The sequence below is a fragment of the Spermophilus citellus genome (genome assembly GCF_964194105.1).
Source record: "Spermophilus citellus genome assembly, chromosome: 10".
Taxonomy (NCBI): Eukaryota; Metazoa; Chordata; class Mammalia; order Rodentia; family Sciuridae; genus Spermophilus; species Spermophilus citellus.
The window spans coordinates 54,481,695-54,505,609 of NC_138197.1; the positions used below are offsets into that span (position 1 = coordinate 54,481,695).

Below are 23,915 nucleotides of genomic sequence, written 5' to 3' on the forward strand. Positions count from 1 at the left end.
CTTTTTAAAAATTTCAATGATCATTTTAATCACTTCTTCACACACTTTACTTCTCATATACTTGGGGAAGCTTCATTATGATATAATTTCCACCCACTCTGAGTTTACCTCAGTGTCTTCAGAGGAAAACATACATCCAGGCTAACTGGGAAGTCTCTCCCTAAATTCATGATCATTCACCTTGGGGAGGGTCATGCTGCTCAGCAACCCTACCACGCCTTTCTAGCCCAAACACTATCATTTTTCTAAAGAAAAATTTCATACTTGCTGTTTTCTCTTAAAATTAATCAAACCCTCTTACATAGATCCTTCTATCATCTGCTGAGAAAATAGAAGCAATCAGAAAAGAATTTCCGCAAGCACCCATACACCAGCACACCTGCATCACTGCCTAAGTATTCAGCCTTTCATCCAACAACTCTGTATGAACTTTGCTTCTATCCAATACTACCCTTCCTTTTAAGCAGTAAGTCCCAGCCCCTTTCTTCTACTCAAGGCAGCACTCTAACAATTCTACCTTCTCTGTCTTGCATCCTCTTCAACTTTCTTCCAACTCCTACTAGTGTCATCTTGGGAGGAGTGCATGTGGAGGTCGGGCAGAGGTGGTGAAAAAGACTGTGGTATCCCAGAACTTTCATGCAAGTCTGTTACAGACTTCTAATTCTCTGATTACTGTTAACTTTTGATTAAAACAAAAAATCCTAGTAGCAAACATACAATGGCAATTGTAGGAGAATTAAGAGTATTATTATCATCATCATCATCATCATTTTTATTTGCAGTGCTCAGATCAAACCCAGGGCCTCACACACAGTAGGCAAGTACTCTACCACTGAGCCATATATCCAGCCCAAGAGAGATTCTGATGCCAATTTTGTTAATCTTATACACAGTCTTTACCAAGAAAGATATCTGGAAGTCTAAGGACCTTTAAACAGTAGGAGTAAATGTCTCAGAGTTTAAAATAATCCTATGCAATTCACCAAAATTCAAGCACTTATTCACAACTACAAGATTTATCACCTGCAACCACTATAAAGTGGGATGGGAAACATCCCCAAACAATGTGGCTCCTACCAACTAGAAAGAAACTACAGAGTTTGTGGCATTCCAAAGAAAAATTAGTGAATCCAGGTTTATAATGCTTTTTGCTCAATTCTTTCTGAATGTATTAATGAGATAATGTATACACATATTACCTGGCCCAGAGGCACTGTCTGTTGGAAGTGTGGATGTTGGCAATTGTTTTCTTAAGGTTTTGCTTTTATTTTTTGTTTTAAGTGAAGTAATACCTGTATTGGGGGATAATACATTAAAAATAAAGATGAAAGCCTAAGGACAAAATGTACTCAGTCCCAAAGCAGCTACTATTAAAAGAAAATGCAAATCTAGAATTAAAGCAGCCTTAGGAAAAGTCAGTTTTACTCAATTTTGACAAAGGGGGAAGTTATTCTTATAGAATCTTGCATTTTAATATGTTTAGAAACTAAATGAAATAAGATTCTTTTCTCTAATACTCATTTATACCATACTTGACAATCCCAAACCTACCCTAAAGAAAGAGGCTTAGAACTCCAGTGGCACAATTGGTTAGCATGCAGTACTTATAAGAAAGAGGCATTGTTTTATAATATATAAGAGGGGTTGGAGGGGAAGGGAGAGGGCATAGGGTAATTAATGATGGTGACGTGATGATTATTACTATCCAAAGTACATGTACGAAGACACAAATTGGTGTGAATATACTATGTATACAACCAGAGATATAAAAATTGTGCTCTTTCTATATAATAAGAATTGTAATGCATTCTGCTGTCATATATAAATAAAAAATTACATAAAAAATCTTACCCTTGATTTTGGATTGGATCCAGTCCAAGAAGACCCTTACCCTGGCAAATACACCTGGCTTCCATGGCTGGATGCAGCCAGCTCCCCAACTGACGATGCCATAGAGGACAAAGGGGCTATTTTCATGTCTACACACTAATGGCCCACCAGAGTCTCCCTGAAATAAGAAAAAATGTTCCAGTAAACCACTTTATTCTGAAGTTCCCGCTTTCACATTTTAGAACAGGAATGACCAATAATTTGTTCATAATGTATTTGATTTTTTAAAATGACTTGCTCCTTTTCAATTTTTATGCCTTAATTGTAAATTTGTATTTTTCCCATTTTAAAAGGGAACAGATAAAAATCAATGGAATATTAATATTACTCAGCAATCAAGAATGAAATTATGGCATTTATTGCAAATGGATGAAACTGGAGAATATCATGCTAAGTGAAATAAGCCAATCCCTAAAAACCAAAAGCCAAATGTTTTCTGTGATATGTGGATGTTAATTCACATAAGCACGGGTTAGGGAAGAATAGAAGTACTTTGGATTAGACAAAGGTGAATGGGAATAGGAAAGATCGCAGAATGAATCAGGCATTACTATCTATGTGCATATATGATTGCACATCAATGTAATTCTACATCATGTTCAACCCAAAGAATGAGAAATTGAAATTTTTTAAAAAATCATTTGATTCCAGGGTCAAGACAAAGCCTAGTTCAAAAAGTTAGAAAACACAATTTCTAAATCTTCCCAGTCCCCTCAGCAGGGCCTTCTATAAATGACATCACCAGTTAGTAAAACCACAGTATTCAAGACTTCAAGCCTTATTCATCTTTGTATTCCAGGGGACATTGTATAGTACCTGTCTCATAATAAATGTTTTCTTATGATGAAGTTCTATTAGATGCATCAAAAACAAGCCTTAAAACACAAGATTTTTATTTGAACACATTTTTTTTCATATTTTTAGTCAGTCATTTTTCAGAAAGGGACTGGACCAAATATATTTAGTGCCAAACTGATTCTTGCATTTAATTGAATTTGAGCTGAAGGTACATATTTGAGATCTGTTTATTTTATGTGAAAAACTTCCCAGAAGGAAACTTCCCTAAATTAGAAATAAGGAGAGCCCCTAGTTTAATGTGGAACAATTAACATTTTCTTAGGGCTTAATTTTTTTCATAAAGTAAAATTATACTTATGACACCCTTCCAGTTTCAAAATGGTCTGATGTGTCCAGTTAGGTGTTGTTTTTAATCATTCATTCTTCACCACTAACACTTTTTAATTTTTCAGGCAGCTACAAACATTCCATGATATAGGGAACTTATCTAATTTATCTTTCATTGATAGTATCTATCATAAGGCCTAGCACATTCCATAAACAAGTGATACTTTTTATTTAAAAATTATTCAGTGCCTACAGTGAGCCAGGCACACTGAGCAAGATAGAATATGAACAAATAAGATGGCAACAGCAGCTATAAAGGAAATATTCAGAGTGAATGGTAGAGAATAAAGGTAGGTATATATGTGTCCTCACATGTACATGTATGTATATGCATATATACAGGAAGGAACAGAATTTGAAAACAGAATTTTTCTTATTTACTGTTAAATATTGCTACTTTGGTTTTAGGATTAGAGGGAACACATTTCACAAGAGAAATCTGCATCAAAAACTCAGATGAGTCAATCTTTCCCAAATATTTGCTTTGTTTAAATTAAATAAGCAAAAATGAAGATTTGGAAGAAACAGTGGTATTATTAATGGAGGATGAGGGCACGGTGGAGCATACCTGTAATCCCTGTGACTCGGGAGGCTGAGGCAGGAGGATCACAAGTTCAAAGCCAGCCTCAGCAATTTAGTGAGGCCCTAAGCAACTTAGCAAGACCCTGTCTCTAAATGTGGCTCAGTAGTTAAGTCCTTCTGAGTTCAATATCCAATTAAAAAAGAAAGAAAGAAAGACTAGAGGAATAAATAGCATTTTATATAGAAGATAAGTCTAGATTAAGGCCCTGAGATAACCAAGACTTGGGAATTTGGGAGGTTAGAAGATAATTGGTGTGGCTTAAACGGTTATCAAGGAAAAATATGAAACAAATTTAGAAAGCAGGAGCAGGACATGTATCACTTTGTGAAGATACACATCTATTGCTTTATAGGTCAAAACAACTTGAAATAAAAATTTTGAAATCCAGTGAGCAAAGAACAGGATTCTGCATTGCATATCTGAAAGCCCCAAGTCTCTATGTTCTGACATTGTTAGTTTTACCTTCCTAAATGAGAAATTACATTAGTAGGATCATTACTTCTGAGCATACACAGGAGGGTAAAAATCATTCATGATAGAAATATTAGAGTCCATTTGATCAAAGTGAGTTTCTAAAGTCACCCTTCAGTAGCCAAGTGTCTACTGTAAAGATAGCTGGCTATATTTAATAGAATCTCAACTCCTATTTTTCTTTCTTCATGTTGGCAGTAAATTTGGTCATGCTGCAGACTAAGTGACAGTTGAATGAAGCTTAAATAATAGGTGCCAAATGACATGATGATATTTGGGTCACCTGTGACATGGACCACTTTAAACCTATCTCATTTTTTTTGCTTTCTTGACACAAAATAAGCATGTCTCTTAATGTTAGATGCTGTCACATATGACAGACAATAAAGCCATTTGGGATTTCCTTGATTCAAACAGACAGTCCATTCCTAAATATCTCAATACACCAAGGAGAAGAATGAACACATTAATTCAGAGTTCTTTTCTATTTTATTGTTTAAGGTGAACAGTTATGTGCTATAGTGGGAGTACCCTTCCCAGGTTCCTCAGATCTCCCCACACACGTCCTGGCTTTGTGCCAGAGGCTCTTTCCCACTCTCCACCCTCAATGCTCAGGCCACCCAGAAGTGTGGGAAATGATGAGGAATTAATAGCTTCCTTCCAGACAGCCCTAAAACTGTGACTTTGGGGAAGTAGTATGTAAATTCCCCCGTTTCCTCACCCCTCAGATGAGATGAATATACCACATATGGTCTACATCACTGCACAGTTTCCCTGCAAGATAAGGCTTAGTCCCTCCCTGTGTAAGCTGGTGTAAGTGCTCATCCTTGATTGGCTGCCTTCCCTTCCTTGTACCTTCTTACTTTCTTCCCTGTGATGTCTACACTTCCTGAAATAGACCATTACACTTGAATACTCATCTTAGGACCTGCTTCTGGGTATTGAGAATTAAGATAAGCAACACAAACAGAATTTAAGTGGTGATGAACACCATGAGAGTACCTGTTAAGTGCGGGGAGGGGTGTTCCTTCCTTTTCTCTCCATATTTTCATATGGAAGGACTTCCACCTTGATGAATGCCCAGTAGCTTCTCCCCATAGAAGTGACATTCATTTGTTTATGATTTTGACTGATTGCTGGTGGTAGTAGTGGGGAGGGTTATAAAGAAGCAGAGAAGAACAGATTCATTTTTCTTCCCTCTTTACCATAGACCAGTATGAGTGTTAAATCTGGAGAAATATCTGCCTAACCTACAGACACAAAATTTCCTTCAAGTGTGGCTACCCCCCAAATTCAGACTAGGGTTTAAAGGTGGGCATGCAGAGTATCAGCAACTCTTCAGAGGTGATGTATCTAAAGTCACATTTATTAGTTGACTTTATCATCATCAACATCTAGCTGATTGGCTCCTCTGTGGTGATGCTCATTGGGCTGTTTCCCTGCCCTTTCAGACCACGGAGCTGCTCATTGGGGGACTTTTTTGGCTCCGCCCATGCGATCCAGCCAATCGGCCTCAAGAACAGGAGGATTGTGGGAGGTGGAAAGGCTTGTGGTTGGGGGAGAGGCTTGTGGAGGCCGGTGGTGGCAGTTGGGCTCTGAGGGTTTTTCCTGAGGAGCTGTTCTGTTTGGTGTTTGTAGTTCTAAAAATAAAGTTAGTTTCTTTTGACAAGTGGCTCCTGATTGTGCCCAGGCAGACTGTGGCACTTTATGAATATTGAAGTATTCATCAAAAATATCAAATATTTTTTATCAAAGTATTCATCCATATGCTTCTTTTTTCTTAGCTGATCCTGAACTTGCCAGTGGCATGCATATATAGATCTGTATAGCTTGGTGCTTCTATAATCTCACTGAAAAGAGACTTGTGATTTTTCACTGAATATGAAAGCCATTTTTACCATTAGGTTCTTATTTTCCTCTTAGTGATTATTTTAATCTACAATTAAAAATTTAGAGGGCTGGAGGGGAAGGGAGGGGGCTTGGGGTAATTAATGATGGTGGAATGTGATGATCATTATTATCCAAAGTACAGGTATAAAGACACGAATTGGTGTGAATATACTATTTATACAACCAGAGATACGAAAAATTGTGCTCTATATATGTAATACGAATTGTAATGCATTCCGCTGTCATATATAAAAAATTAAAATATAGAAGATTAATAATAAAACAATAAAACTTTTAAAGTTCTAAGTAGGATATACTGATTTGAAACCTTATTCACTCATCACCTGTTCCCCAAACCCTAAATGTATACGCACACATTTCCCCCACTTTCAGGCCTGGTTAGTGGTCCTGCCATACCTTCCCTTCTCATGGGCTCCTATCTACCACTAGCCATTCTGGTTGTATGGCTGCTTTCTACCACTGACATTGCAGGCTGTTAGGATTAAGTAACACATCTTCCTGCACCCCTCTTGGCCTTTGTGCAGGGATGTGGTAAGAAGTTGGATGCTTGTGCCTTCAACAGTTTTCCTCCTGCCTAAGGAGACTCCGAGTAGGTGCCAAACTTTCTGTCTTCCTGTGCAAAGTCAGAATGCTCTCACCTGGCAGAAATCTTTCCTTCCAGATACAGCAGAGCCAGCACAGATCATCCTGTCTGTGATCCCTCCTGGATGAGCAGAATAGTAAACGCGTTCGCAGACCGCTCTTTCTAACACAGGCACTTGAATCTGCTGTAAGCGACTGGCTAGGCCACCGTCTACCGAAGAAACAGATTCAGAAAGAGAGGGCTTGATGATGAAGTAAGCAGAAAGTGACGCCAAAGAAATATTAAGTTCAGACTTGCTCTGTACCTTCATAACTGTAGCCTTTCTATTTTTCCTGAGCAGATAGAGAATATTGGGGGTGGGAGAATACAAGTGTTTCATGCAGCATGTCTTCATTTCCCCATGTGGCATCTTTGTAAAGGGGAGGCCACTGGGAGAATAACTTTTTGCTTAGCTTATTTCCAGTTTAAGTTTTATCGTATCAAATAGTGCCGCATAAGAATTCAGAGGAACTGGGGTGTAGTTCAGTGATAAAGTGTGTGCTCAGCATGTGCAGGACCCTGGGTTCAATTCTTAACACCAAAAAAAAATAAAATAAAATAAAATAAAAAAGAAAAACTCAGGAAGATGTGAATTGGTACTATATATGATTTACATAAATATATTTATAAATATAACTATATTATATAAATATACACTTACAAGTATATGAACATATATGCTTATATGATGATCTAGGGAAATAAAAATCAGATTCTTTTCCTCTACTATTGCTAAAGCCCAATCTCATCTTCAATGTTAGATGGCACTAATGGTGAACTAATGAGAAGTTTCTTCTCATACTTGGGCAAACCTATGTTAGTGTATTCTGTGTGACTTATTCTAGATTTATGGCTATTTTTAAAAGTTTAGTGCTATGTATCCTGTGTCTTTTGAAGCAAAACAAAAATAATTTCACATTTATGTAAAACTTTATATTAAACTCTAACTCCATAATACAACAACATTGTGAGGTAGGTTAATCATACTGATCTCACAATTGTAAAACCCAACCTCTGAAAATGTGATCATGTAGTTTTTACAGAACAGAATTAGGACTCAATCCTAGGTCCAACTGTAAATCTTATGTCCCTTTGAATGCACTAATTCTCCTTTTCAGGAACTATCCTCTCATCAGTGTGGCTGGCCATATTTTAAAATTAAGACTTCATTCCCTCTTTTTGGATGCAAAGAATGAATTATATTTTATAAGACTAACAATGGCTCATTCGTCCAGTGGTCATAGAATTGAAAAAGTTTGAAATGAGTTAAGTATGTTTATTTAAGGACTTTGAAGCCAGTCAACAGATATACACTGAACCTTAGTATATGCCAGTTAACTTCTAGCCCCTGAAGAGAGAGTGGTGAATGATAGATCTGCTTCCAAGATGTATCTCTGATACTAATGGGTGAGTTATAGAAAATGATTACAAAAAATAATGCCAAGAATGTTCAAGTGCATTGAGATGATAAAACTAGGTAGCAAGGAAGGATGGAAGGGTAGTCTTGCTGCAGCAGTGTAGCCCAAGAAGGAGAGTGACGTTTCATTTGAGAATGGAATGATGAAGAGCCACTCTGCAAAAACTGCAATAGAGTGTTCCAAGTGGAGAGAAAGAAAGTGCAGATCTTTAGAAGGCAGGACAAGTTTGAAATTTAAGAAAGAAGGCCATGGTATCAGAAGATTAACAAACAAGGGGACAAAAGGAGGAAATGATGTTGGAGAGTTAAGTGGAGACCAAATCAGAGTTTTCCAAACTAAGCTAGTGTTTAGATTTTTTTCTAAATATAATAAGAAGCCATTCAGGGAATGCTTATAAGCTGAGCCATGCTGACCTTAAGTCCTAGCTTTGATGTTTAATAGTCATGGGATCTTACAAAATTACTTAAAACATAGGGCCACAACCTCATTCGGAAAATGAGAATGATAAAATTTGCTATGATAGTTGTGAAGATTTTATGAAATGCAATTTGGCTATAGGTAACATAGTAAGCTGTGAACAAGAATACCATTAGGAATCAAAGATAACTCCTCTCTATTGCAAATGACACAAATGGAATGAAAATAAAATGATCTGATATAGTAAAAGAAGCAGAAAGCAAACATCAATCTATTCAGAGCTTTCTGTGTTTACTATGGCTTTAAGAACCTTATAATCTAGCCTAAGGGTCAGCATACCCAACCAAGGATCAATTCTGGGTCATATACCAACAGACCCTGGGCATATTTTATATAATCCATGAATTAAGAATATTTTTCACATTTTTAGATGGTTGGAAAAAAATCTAAAAAATATTCTTAATCATATATGCATACTATGTTTTAAATTTCATAAATGAAGTGCTGTTGGAACATGGCCATTCCTAATGTGGCATGTATTGTCTTCAGCTTACACTGGTAGAATTGAGTAGTCCTGACAGAGACCATATGGCCTGCAGAGCCTAAAAGACTTATTATCTGGCCCTTTTCAGAGGTCTGACCCCTGATCTAATCTATTTAAATAACTCAGAAGGAAAAATTTAAGACTGCTCATTCTCTAATCACTTACTGAGCTATTACAAGTAAGTAAAACATTATTTCCTTTCAGACGGAAGAGAGGCTAAAGCAAATACTGCTTGATATTTGCATAACATATTTTTAAAAATTACACTCTCATAAATAATGCTGCTATATGTTAAGTACCCACCTTTACTAGTGCTTCCCCATCCAGTCACAGTACAGATCTCAGAGGAAAACAGAGGTTCCATGCTATGTGGGAGACATACTGGTCTCACTACTGAGTTGTATTCCAGAGGAGAGCTCAATTGTATTAGAGCAATATCAGAGTCATAGGTTACTATATCAAAGTCTTCATGCACTATGATGAGTTTGGCCCTTCTCACCTGTTTCAAGGGCGGGTAAGCAATTACAAGATAAGAAAATCAAAGAGTCAAGCTACTTCCTTGCATAATGGTCCCAAATAAATCTTGAATCTCTTCATGTCTATACATCAGCAATGAAAATGATTTTGTACTAATTCTAAAAGGGTAATCTTGGTTTATAATTTATGGGAGGCAATGAACCACATTCTGAGGATTGATGATCCTGGATAAACAAAACTATGCAGACCTGTGCACAATCAATCAACCCGGATCTGTGCTTCCTGACCTGCCTCACCCAATTCTCAAATTAAAATTTCATCTCAAAATGCACCTTTAAAAACAGGTATACATTATAAGTGTAAAGGGGCATTAGAACATTCATAAATAATCATATTTAGCTAAAGGTTTTTGATGGCACATGACATCCTTTAGAAGGCGGATGGAATGACCTTTAAAAAAAACTACCCACCTGCTCAGTTGATTCCTTTAGGGTTCTATCATGGTCCCCAGCAACAACAGTCCAAGAGCGTGGATTACCTTTTCTGGAGAAAGAGCAAAAGTTAATGTGAAAACACACTTTTGTATTTTGTTCTAAACCCATTCAGTCCTATCAACAGGCACTGCACATTTTAGCCAGGTAATACACAACCCTCCCTAGGTGCTCAGTGTGGTCTCCCTGCCACACAAACTACTCCACTACTCCTGATCTACCTGAGGTATTGCATATCTTGTCTCTTCCTTTTGTCCATAAAACTGGAGCCCTTATTAAATATCACCAAAGACTTTTTTAGTCTTAAGGAAAAATAAAAAAAATTAAAATATTTTAATTTCACAACAATATTATCAGTTCCAAGATAGGCAAAACTCCCCTGTGGTGTCAGAAATCAGGGCACTGATTATTTCTAGGAGAGTGACTATAAAGAGGAGCAATAGGAGGACTGGTAGGGAGTGGTGATATTTTAATTTCTGATCTGAGTGCTGGTGATATGGGCATCGAATTTGTGAAAGTTATTTTAACTGTAAACTTGAGGTTGGCACACTTTTTTGATAGATTTCAAAAAGACACACAAAAATCTTCAACAACATCCATTAATTGGCCATATCAAGATCTCCAGCTGAAGAAATATCTGAGGAAAAAAAATCCCTTAACTGCCAGAAACATATTGTTGCTTGTGCTTGGAGATTAATTTTTCCATTGTTTCAAAACTGTCTTTAGGAAAAGTAAAGTTATTGAAATCAACTTTCATCACACTTTATTCAAAGGAGATATTCCTTAATATATGTAGGCATCTTCTCTCTAGTCTTAACCATGCTCATTTTGATTCCCTGCATGACGAGTTTGACTCAGTCATGTATTTCAAGATGCCTTTATTAAGGGAGCTGACTCCAATAAAGTGCTTGGCAAGTAACTTGCAGATGGTAATGCCTTCATAATGGAAGCCATTATCGTTATTATCTATCATGCACTCTAATGGAAGGATTAAACTTTATTTTCAAAGTCACCCCTCTAAATTATTACTCGGTAGTGAAGAAACTTATTTTGCTTTTATTTCTTGTGGGTGTAGTGGGGTTTGCTGAGGATCAAATCCTGGGTCTTGCACATGCGAGGCATACGCTATACCATTGAGCTACATCCCTATTCCAGAACTTAGTTCTTAAAGTTACTCCTGAAGTTTTCCATATAGGAGATAGTATTCACTTTACAGTAAAATAATTTTAAAACCATGGTACAGATGATAATGCAGACCTCAATTTCTAGTTAAATTTTATGTGTAGAGTCAAATATCCTTGAGTTTTTGTAAAGGATACCATGTAAAAAGCATGTATCACAGCAATATACTCATTATTAGGCAACAAAGCCTGAAATTTTTCCAATAATGAGATAATAAATAGCTCAAGGTATCAATTGATGAACTGCTCCATCCTCTTTTCACTTTTATGTAATCCAGTTTCATCTCTTATGTCCTTAGGGTCTTATCCCCAACCCAACAATGGGACATGTGTCAATTGAAAAAAGAACCATACTGAGTCACAGAAAGTAAGTGGCTAAAGTTGAAAGAGTTTCTGATTTTAAAACAAAAAGATTCCAATATATAAGTGCAAAGTTAATTTAGTCCCTACAATATATTAAGAGACCCACACGGGCAAAAAAGACTCATGTAGAGTTAGCAAGGTGAGAACACGAGTTTTCCCAAAGCGTGGAATAATATAATTGGTGAGATTGTTAGAAATACATATTTTCAGGCTCCACGTAAGACTTAATCAGAAAATCTTCCAGGTGATTTTGGTGTATGCTCAAGTTTGAGAACTAATTCTAACAGTAGCCAATGGCAGGGAAGCTACATGGGCAATGGTTCAATGTTGCTGTCAGTTCTGTCTTTGGAGTACTACTCAACAATGTCAGCTAGCCTGGTGCCAGGCAACTGTCAGTAAAATTGTCGTCTATATCACTCTTGGATTTTGCATATCTCCCCAAATGCCTTCTCTCTTTTGGCAAACTTCCCTTTTCAATGTATTTGGATACTTAGATGCCCCCTTCAATAGGGAGTAGAACCAAGAATGTACATAAAGTTGATGAAGATGAGTCAGAGAAATCCATGAAGGAATCAGCTGACAAGTTTCCACAAGGCAGGGTATGAGTGTGACTTATCACTTTTTTTTTTAATACCAGAATATTAAGACACTTTTGATGTAAAAATCCATATACTTCAAAGATTAGCTTTAAAAAGTCATTTTCATGCTCTCTTTGGCAGCACATGTACTAAAGTTGGAATGACAGAGAAGATTAGCATGGCCTCTGCACAAGGATGACACGCAAATTTGTGAAGTGTTCCATATTTTTCATTTAGTTCCTCAAATAGACAAGACCAGAAAAGAATCTCTCCATGACACATTATAATTAAAATGCCAAAAATCCATATCAAGGAAAAAAATTCAAATGCTATGAGAGAAAAGTGCCAGGTTATATTCAGGGGAATACCAATCAGAATAATAGCACATTTCTCAACAGAAACCCTGAAGTTCAAGAGGGATTAGAGTGACATTCTTCAATCTCTGAAAGAAAATAACTGCCAAACAAGATCCTTTGAAATTGGTGAGAAAATGAAAACCTTCCAAGATAAGTATAAACTAAAGGAATGCACAACTACTAAGTCAGCACTGCAGAGTATACGTAAAGGAATCCTACATGTAAAAGAAAATAAAAAAACAACCAATAGAGTTCAGGAAAGAATAAATCCCATTAGAAGTGTGGATAAGCAAGTGATAACTAGGATCAAACATTAGAAATAGATCAAAACATCAAGAAGTAATGTAAATGGTCTCAGTTCTCCAATTAAAAGACAGGCAGAATGGATTAAAAATAAGACCCAACTATATGTTGCCTGTAAGAAACACATCTCAGAAGCAAAGATATTATATGCTAAAAGTGAAAGGATGAAAATCATATTTCATACAACTGAAGCTCAAAAGCAAGCATGAGTAGCACTCTTATCCAACAAACTTCAAGCCAAAATTAGATGAAACAAAGAAAGTCACTACATACTGAAGAGAATTAAAAAAATATAAAATGGTATTTAATATTTATACTCCTAAATATCTGTATATCTAACTACATGAAAACAAATACTATTTAACATAAAATCTCATATAAATTCCAATACAATAATACTAGGTGATTTCAATATACTTCTCTTACCAATAGATTACTATTTTGTCTGAATCACCTAAGATACTATAGAATTAAAACATACTATAGGTGACTTAACAGACATCTACAGAATTAACACACTTTCTTTTCATCTGCTCATGAAACTTTCTCCAAAAAAGATCATATTTTATATCATGAAGAAAATCTTAGCAAGTATGAAAAAATTTATAATTCCTTGCATCTTATAATATCATAATGGAATGAAATTAAAAATTAACAGCAATTTAAAAACTACATAAACTATATAAACACATGAGATGGAACAATATACTTTTGAGTGAATATGTCAAAGAAATCAGGGAGAATTTAAAAATTTAAAAATTTGCTCACCCAAGAATAGAAACATAACATACCAGAATCTCTGACACAGTGAGGCAGTTCTAAGAGGAAAATTTACAGGTATGAATGCCCACATGGAAAAAAAGGCAAAATTATCCCAAATAAATAACCTAATAATGCATCTCAAGATGTTGAAAAATAATAAATGAATCGCAAACCAGTAAAAGAATGAATAAAGATCAAAGCTGAAATTAATGAAATAGCAAATAAAAAATAAAAAGGAACAATGAAGAGTGGGTTCTTTAAAAAGATAAACCTTTAGCCAAACTATCAATCTCCTTTATCAAAGGAAAGACCCAAATTAATAAAATTGGACATGTAAAAAGGAGATATTACTACAGACATCACTGAAATACAGGGGAATAGTATGGACTATTTTGAAAACATTCCAATAAATTGGAAAATCTAGAATAGAGATATTTTTAGATACAACCTACCAAAATTAAACCAAGAGAAAATAGAAAACCTAAATATATCAATAACAAATAATAAGATTGAAGGAGTAATAAAAAGCTTTCCAACATTTAAATGCCCAGGACTGATGGATTCTCAGGTAAATTCTACCAGACCTTTAAAGAATTCCAATGCTTCTCAAATTATTCCATGAAATAGAAAATGGAACACTTCCAAATTCATTCTATGAAGCCAATATCACTTTAATATCAAAACTAGATAAGGATTCCTCAAGAAAAGTGTTACGGTAGGTGGCACAATATCCACAAGAGACACATCTCTGAGTTTAAACAAAGGTTTACTGACAGAGAATATCTGCCAGGCTGCCATTTTGCAAGGCACAGCAGGCTTCTGGAAAAACTTCTTATCTACATAGGTAATATAATGGAGTACTTTAACAATAACCCATCTGGTCCGATGATTGTTACTTGATGTCTTTGCTGTGGTTTCTGTTGTTAGTGACTCTTTCGGGGTGGGCCTTACCAGAAGGTAATGCCTAGGTGGGCAGGTGCTGATTTTCAAAATGGAATTACTTTGGCCTAGGGAACTAACAGAAAGAAAACTACAAACCTACACTCTTGATGAACACTGATGCAAAAGTCCTTAATAACATTATCAAATTCAACTCAACAACATATTTCAAAGATTATACATCATGATCAAGCTGCTTTCATTCCAGAGATGCAAGGATGGTTTGATGTATGCAAATAAATATCCCACATAATTAGAACCAAGAACAAAAGTCACATGATCATTTTGATGCGGAAAAATCCTTCCACAAAACTCAACATCCAATTGTGTTAAAAACACTGAAGAAACTAAGGATAGAAAGAACTTACTTTAGCATCATAAAGGCTATATATGACAAACCCAAAGCCAATATCATATTGAATGCAGAAAAACTGAAAACATTTCCTTTAAAGTCAGGAACAAGATATGGATGTCCACTCTCACTACTGCTATTCAAAATAATGCTTGAATTTTAGCCACAGCAACTAGACAAGAGAAAGAGATAAAAAGTATACAAATAAGAGATGTGCTGGCATGGAACCCAGGCTCACAGTTGGCCCGGGTCCATCCTTCCACCTTCAGACACCTGCCAGGGCCCAGCCTCCAGCACAAGACCACTCCTTCCAACCAGCAGACTAATGCAGGAGGTCAGGCCCAGCCCAGATCCTCCTATACCAACTCGTGGGACCCAGATCCAGGGTAGGTTCCAGTTTGCACCCTACCCCAACCTGGGAGCCTAAGCCTAACCCACTTCCATCTTGGGACACTGCAGTCATTGCCATAGCTTTCTCTATGCAGTAGCCCCTAGCTTTTTGACAACAGACAGAGCCTAGAAGCAGCTGCATCTCAGAGCAAGCATCCCAAAGAGAGTGTGAGGCCCACCCTTTCAACCCCATCTCTGTAAGACATTGCATCCATCTTGGGGCACCTCAAATACTATCTCAAGTTACCTTGCCTATTGTCACACTACCTTATTAGTAGCAGTAGCATACATTGAGGGACACCAGCAGGGTCTAGAAGCCCAACATCAAGGTGAGGTACAGATAATCTGCATGGGTATTACAAGAATATAGGGTAGAAACTGTAGTATCTCAGATCCACATTGTGAGAAAGGAAGACACATATTCAACATGAAAAAACAAGGGAGGAAAGTGCCCCAAACAAACCAGGTTCATAATTAAAATGATCTGTGAATTAAATAATGACCTAAATGAGCAAATATAGGCAAAAAATGATGACTCCAACAAAGAGGTAAGAGAGCAAACACAAGTAGCAAAAGATTACTTCAAGAAAGAGATAGTCTGAAAAAAAAAGTCAGAAATCCTTGAAATGAAGGATACAATAAACCAAATAAAAAACTCAATAGGAAGCCTAACCAACAGACTATATCACTTGGAAGAAAGAATGTCAGATAATGAAGACAAAGTATACAATCTGGAAAATAAAGTTGACTACACAGTGAAGATAGTAAGAACCTAGGAACAGAATATCCAAGAATCATGGCTAGCAACAAAAGACCAAATCTAGGAGTTATTAGGATAAAGGAAGGCACAGAGTTTCAAATTAAAGAAATACACAGTATCTCCAATGAGATATTATCAGAAAATTTCTCAAGCATGAAGAATTAATTGGAAAACCAAATACAAGAGGCTTACAGGACAACAAATATACAAAATTACAACAGATCTACAACAAAGTCACATTATAACGAAAATGCCTAGCATACAGAATAAGGATAGAATCTTAAAAGCCACAAGAGAGAGGAATCAGATAACATTTGGGGGAGACCACTTCGTATCTCAGCATATTTTTCAACCCAGAAGCCAGGAGATCATGGAACAATATATACTAAGCTCTGAAAGAAAATGGATGCCAACCAAGAATCTTATATCCAACAAATTTAACTTTAGATTTGATGATGAAATAAAAGCCTTCCATGATAAACAAAGGTTAAAAGAATATACAACTATAAAGCCTACACTACAGAACATCCTTGAAGAGGAAATGAAAATATTCTACAATGAGGAAATGAAAAACAATGATGAAAATCATCAGAGAGAGGTATTGCACTAATGGAAAATCTAATCAGAGAAGAAATCAAGTCATGTTAAATACCAAAACACAAACAAAAATGGCTGGAAGTACAAATCATGTCTCAATAATAAACCTGAATGTTAATGGCCTAAATTCACCAATCCAAAGACATGGCCTAGCAGATTGGATTAAAAAAGAAAAAGAAGATGATGATGACCAAACAATATTCTGCCTCCAAGAGACTCATCTCATAGGAAAAGACATCCATAGACTGAAGGTAAAGGGTTGGGAAAAATCATACCACTCACATGGACTACAGAAGCAAGCAGAGGTTTCCATCCTCATATCAAATAAAGTAGACTTCAAGCTAAAGTCAATCAAAAGGGATAAAGAAGGACACTACATACTGCACAAAGGAACCATACACCAATAAGATTTAACAATTATAAATTATATGCCCCCCAAAATGGAGCATCTATGTTCAAATAAACGAACTCTTCAAGTTCAAGAGTTAAATAGACCACAACACAATAATTTTTGGTTGACTTTTCATCACTAGATAGATCTTCCAAACAAAAGCTGAACAAAGAAATATAGAACTCAATAATACAATCAATATCTTAGACTTAAGTGACATATAGAATATTTCATCCTTCAGTGAGAGAATACACTTTCTTCTCAACAGCACATGGGTCCTTCTCCAAAATAGACCATATATTATGCCACAAAGCAACTCAACAAATATAAAAAAGTAGAGATCCTACCCTGCATCCTATCAGATCATAATAGAATGGAATTAGAAATCAATAATAAAATAAGAAATAAAATACAACACCTGGAGACTAAATAATATGCTACTGAATGAACAATGGGTTGCAGGAGACATCAAGGAGGAAATTAAAAAAAAACTTTTAGAGGTGAATGAGAACACAGATACAACGTATCGAAATCTCTGGGACACTATGAAAGCAATTCTAAGAGGAAAATTCATTGCATGGAGTTCATTCCTTAAAAGAAGAAAAAGTCAACAAATAAACGACTTAAAATTACATCTCAAATCCCTAGAAAAAGAAGAACAAATCAACACCAAAAGCAGTAGAAGACAGAAAATTATTAAAATCAGAGTTGAAATCAATGAAATTAAAACAAAAGAAACAATTGAAAAAATTGACAGAACAAAAAGTTAGTTCTTTGAAAAAATAAATAAAATTGACAGACCCTTAGCCATGCTAACAAAGAGAAGGAGAGAGAAAACTCAAATTACTAACATACATGATGAAAAAGGAAATATCATGAAAGACACTACAGAAAAACAGAAGATAATTAGAAATTATTTTGAAAACTTGTACTCCAATAAAATAGAAAATATCAAAGACATTGACAAATTTCTAGAATCATATTATTTGCCCAAATTGAATTAGGATGATATACACAATTTAAACAGATCAATTTCAAGCAATGAAATAGAAGATGCCATCAGAAGTCTACCAATCAAGAAAAGCCCTGACCAGATGAATACGTAGCTGAGTTCTACAAGAGCTTTAAAGAAGAACTAAGATCAATACTCTTCAATTTATTTCAGGAAACAGAAAAATATGTAGCACTTCTAAACTCATCCTATGAGGCCAATATCACCCCAATTCTAAAACCAGGCAAAGACATCAAAAAAAGAAAACTTCAGCCAATATCTATACTGAACCTAGATGCAAAAATTCTCAATAAAATTCTGGCAAATCAAATATAAAAACATATCAAAAAGATTGTGCACTATGATCAAGTGGGATTCATCCCAGGGTTGCAAGGTTGGTTCAACATACAGAAATAAATAAATGTAATTCACAATCAATAATAAATCAAAAATAAATGTAATTCACATCAAGAGAATTACATTTAAGAATCATATGATCATCTCAATAGACTCAGAAAAAGCATTTGACAAAATACAGCACCCCTTCATGTTCAAAATACTAGGAAAATCAGAGACAACAATAATATATCTCAACCTCATAAAGGCTATCTATGCTAAGCCCCAGGCCAACATAATTGTAAATGGAGAAAAATTGAAGGCATTCCCTGTAAAAACTAGAACAAGACAGGGATGCCTTCTTTCTCCATTTCTATTTAACATAGTTCTTGAAACACTAGGAAGAGCAATTACACGAAAAAAAATTAAAGGGAGACACATAAGAAAAGAAGAATTCAAATTGGCACTATTTGCTGATGATATGATTCTATACCTGGAAGACCCTAAAAGTTACACCAGAAAACTCCTAGAATTAGTAAATGAATTCAGCAAAGTAGCAGGATATAAAATCAACACCCATAAATCAAAGGCATTTCTGTACATCAGGGACAAATCCTCAGAAAAGGAAATGAAGAAAATTACCCCATTTGCAATAGCTCAAAAAAAAAAAAAATACTTGGGATTCAACTTTACCAAAGAGGTGAAAACTGTATATAATGAAAATTACAGAACCCTAAAGAAAAAAATCAAAGAAGACCTTAGAAGATGGAAAAATCTACCTTGCTCTTGGGTAGGCAGACTTAATATTATCAAATTGACCATCTACCAAAAGCACTATACAGATTTAATGCAATTCTGATCAAAATTCCAATGACATTCCTCAGAGAAATAGAAAAAACAATCATGAATCATCTGGAAAAATAAGAGATCGAGAATAGCTAAAGCAATATTAGCAGGAAGAGTGAAGCAGGTGGCATCACTATACCAGACCTTAAACTATACTACAGAGCAATAGTAACAAAAATAGCATGGTATTCACACCAAAACAGACTAGTAGACTAATGGTACAGATTAGAGGATACAGAGACTAACCCACAAAACTACAATTATCTTATATTAGACAAAGTTGCCAAGAACATGCATTGGAGGAAAAATAGCCTCTTCAACAAATGGTGCTGGGAAAACTGGAAATCCATATGCAACAAAATGAAATTAAACCCTTATCTCTCATCATGCACAAACCTCAACTCAAAATGGATCAAGGACTTAGGAATACAACTCAAGACCCTGAGTCTATTAGAAGAAAAAGTAGGCCCTAATCTCCATCATGTGTGATTAGGCCCCAATTTCCTTAATAAGAACTCCTGTGGCACAAGAATTAAAATCAAGAATCAATAAATGAGATGGACTCAAACTAAAAAGTTTCTTCTCAGTAAAAGAAACAATCTATGAGGTAAATAGAGAGCCTACATATTGGGAGCAAATCTTTACCCCTCACACATCAGATAGAGCACTAATCTCTAGGGTATATAAGAAAAAAAGCTAAACACACACACACACACACACAAAAAAAAAAAACAAAAAAACACCAAATAACCCAATCAATAAATGGGCCAAGGACCTGAAAAGACACTTCTCAGAAGATAATGTATAATCGATCAACAAATACATGAAAAAATGTTCATCATCTCCAGCAATTAGGGAAATGCAAATCAAAACCACTCTAAGATTTCATCTCACTCCAGTCAGAATGGCAGCTATGCATACAAACAACAATATTTGTTAGTAAGGATGTGGGGAGAAAGGTACTCTCATACACTGCTGGTGGGACTGCAAATTGGTGCAGCCAATATGGAAAGCAGTAAGGAGATTTCTTGGAAAATTGGGGATTTCCAAGATCTCCTTGATCTATATCCAAGGACTTAAAAACAACATACTACAGGGACACAGCCACATCAATGTTTATAGCAGCACAATTCATAAATAGCTAAACTGTGGAACCAACCTAGATACCCTTCAATAGATGAATGGATAAAAAAATGTGGCATATATACATAATGAAATATTACTCAGCAATAAAAGAGAAAAATATCATGGCATTTGCAGATAAATGGATGGAGTTAGAGAAGATAATGCTAAGTAAAGTTAGATTGGCTAGGTGAAGTTGGCCAATCCACAAAAACCAAATGCCGAATGTTTTCTCTGATATAAGGAGGCTGAGTCATAGTGGGGTAGGGAGCGGGGGGCATGGGAGGAATAGACAAACTCTAGATAGGGCAGAGGGGTGGGAGGAGAAAGGAGAGGATCTGGGGTTAGAAATGATGGTGGAATGTGATGGACATTATTATCAGAAGTACATGTATGAAGACACGAATTGGTGTGAATATACTTTGTATACAACCAGAGATATGAAAATTTGTGCTCTATATGTATAATATGGATTATAATGCATTCTGCTGTCATATAAATAAAAAAAATTTAAAAGTATACAAATAATAAAGGAAAAAGTCAAATTACTTGTTTTTGGAAGATATGAAGGCTTCTAGAAACAATTTAGTAAAATATTAGCAGGATACAAGATCATCATATAGAAATCAGTAGTATTTATATATATATATATATATATATATATATACCAATAACAAATTCACTGAAAAAGTAACCAGGAAAACAATTCCATTTATAATAGCTTCAATATTTATGAATAAATCTAACCAAAAAGGTGAAAGACTTCTATAATGAAAATTACAGAACATAAGAAAAAAAGAAATATAAGACACTAGAAAATAGAAACCCTCCCATTTTCATGGATAGGCAGAACTAATATTGTTAAAATGGTCATATTACCAAAGTAATCTACAGATTTAATGTAATCCACATCAAAACACTAATGACATTCTTCAAAAAAAACAACAACAAAAAAAAACTGTCCTAAAATTCATAGAGAGGAACAAAAGTCCCAGAAGCCAAAGCAATCCTGAGTAAAAAGAACAATGCTAGAAGCATCACAATACACAATTTCAAAATTATGCTATAGAGTTATAGTAACAAAAACAGCATTGTATTGGCATAAAAAGACCATTACATTAATAGAATAGAAGACAGAGAACCCACAGATACAATTGTCTGATACTTGACAAAGGCATGAGAAACATACATTGGAGAAAAGGTAGACTTTTTAAATAAATGGGGTAGAGAAAGGAGATGGAGGAGAGGGAGATGAGGAAGGCCAGTGGAGGTATGGGAATTAAATTGAATGAATTACATCACGTGCATGTACGAATGTGTCATAATCCCACTATTATGTAAAATTGTGCACCAATACAATTTTTTAATTAAAAATTTAAAAAAATATTTCCCTAGTCAAATAAACTAGGCATCTATGAAAAGTTTGGGCAGACATTTTTCAAATCAGTATAAAAATAAAATATAATGTGTGTACACAAAAGTATAAAACAATGTGGCATATGCATATACAATAAACCATATGCATATATACTTAAATATTAATGGAAATTAAACAAAATATTATTAATATAAATTAATTCTACAGAGGATGAATGGTTAGTGAAATGGAAAGAATATTTTAGGTTTTACTTGATAAAATTATCTTGTGGGGGGAGAAAGTTAAGAAATCAAGAAGTCCCTGATGAAACATAATACCTTGCAGCAAAATAAAGAACATTTGGAAACTATCCTTCTCACAGTGGACATTCAACTTAATCAACCGAGGTCAAATAAACATGGTCACCTGTAAATTTTTGAGCCCTTTAAGTCAATCACACAATGTTTGTATTTAATTGTGAGATTATGACACATTCATACATGCACATGATATAATTCATTCAATTTCATTTCCATACCTCCCCTGGTCTTTCCCATCTCCCTCCCCTGGATATACTTTCTCTACCCTATTAGTTTCCTTTTTATTATCTCAAGATCTCTTTTATCCTCTTTTCCCCTCTAGATTCCACATGAGAGAAGACATGTGACTCTTGTTGAGTCAAACTTTTCTTGTTTGTTTGTTTTGGGCCTAACATGATGCCATCTAGTCATCCATTTTCTTGCAAATGACATAGTTTTGTTCTTTTGGGCCTGGTAAAAATTTCATTGTGTGTATATACCCCATTTTCTATAGTCAATCATCTATTGACAGACACCTAGATTGGTTCCATAACTCAACTATTGCAAATTGGACTACTATATATATGGGTATGCATATGTCACTATAGTATGCTGACTTTAATTCTTTTGGATAAATACCAAGAGTTGATAACTGGATTATATGGTGTCTCCATTCCTAGTCTTTTAATGAATATTTATACCTATTTCCATAGTTGCTGTACTAATACATTTTCTTAAACAATGTATAAGAGTTCCTATTTTCCTGCATCTTCACAAGCATTTGTTATTCATATTCTTGATTGCCATGCTAACTGGAATAACATGAAATCTCAGTGTACTTTTGATTTGCATTTCCCTGATTATTAAAGATGTTGAATTTTTTTCCATATATTTGGCCATTTGACTGCATAGTTTATTTGCCCACTTATTCACTGGGTTATTTGTTTTTGATAAGTTTTTTGAGTCCTATATATATTATGGATATTAATCCTCTGTTGGAAGAGTTTATGGGAATGATTTTCTCCCATTCATTCACATTATTATTTCCTTTGCTGAGCATGAAGTTTTGAAATTTGATACATTACCATATATTAATTCTGGCTATTATTTCCTGAGCTTTAGGAATCCCATTGAGGAAGTCACTGCCTGTGTCTATATGTTGGAGTGTTTCCCCGTTTTCCTCTAGTAGATGTGTAGTTTCTGGGTGATTCTTGAGTATTAGGTTCATTTTGAATTGATTTTGTGCAGGATGAGAGATAGTAATCTAGTTTCATTCTACATTTTGTGATTGACTTAAATGGCTCAAAATTTTACAGGTGACCATGTTTATTTGACCTCAATTGATTTAGTGTCCACCTTGAGAAGAATAGTTTGGCAATGTACTTTATTTTTCTATAAGATATGATGTCCCTGCCTACAAATTCAAGAATAGACCATTCTATTTGATAAGGGAAACTACTTAAAGATGCTTCTATGTCTCTGGCCTCTATACTAGTACTTATATTTTCCAATATATTAAGATTCATTAATTAATCATCTACTATTGAAGATTCTTTTTCATAGTACCACAAAATGCATTTTGAGAGAATTACTATAAAATGGGCATTTCCAACAGGGTAGGCTTAGCAGAAATCCCATGTGATGTTGGAGTTATAAACAAATTCATAGTTATCTTATTCCAGATTAGCATAACATAAATGCAGATGGATAGATGTGTTTGTAACTCATGATAGTAGACATCCCTCTATTTTCTAGTTCTGTCAACTGAGAGAATCTAGAAGCAACAAAACTCCAGTGGCACCTAATATATCTAGCACCCAAATCATGTTTTCCTATACCATTCTCCAATAAAATGAAGCAAGGCTCCTTGGAGAAATGGCTGATTTTAGGACAGAGTAGAGAACTTATAAGATTAGCCTGGAGCACCTTATAGTGTTATATAAAGATAGGAGCCTGACAAAGAGATACAGCTAACATGAAGGA

The 23,915-nt window shown here is 35.2% G+C and overlaps 1 protein-coding gene across 1 annotated transcript in view; it reads right to left on the reverse strand.

Moving 5' to 3' along the window:
* Positions 1 to 283: 283 nt before the first annotated feature.
* OVCH1 (ovochymase 1) overlaps positions 284 to 23,915 on the reverse strand; it is a gene marked incomplete at both ends in the record, with an annotated part of 55,241 nt that continues 31,609 nt past the window's right edge. Inside the window, 5 exon segments of the mRNA XM_081310810.1 lie at positions 284 to 318; positions 1,852 to 2,008; positions 6,679 to 6,833; positions 9,345 to 9,540; positions 9,989 to 10,061. Of these exon segments, the coding sequence (XP_081166936.1) occupies positions 284 to 318; positions 1,852 to 2,008; positions 6,679 to 6,833; positions 9,345 to 9,540; positions 9,989 to 10,061 (616 nt within the window).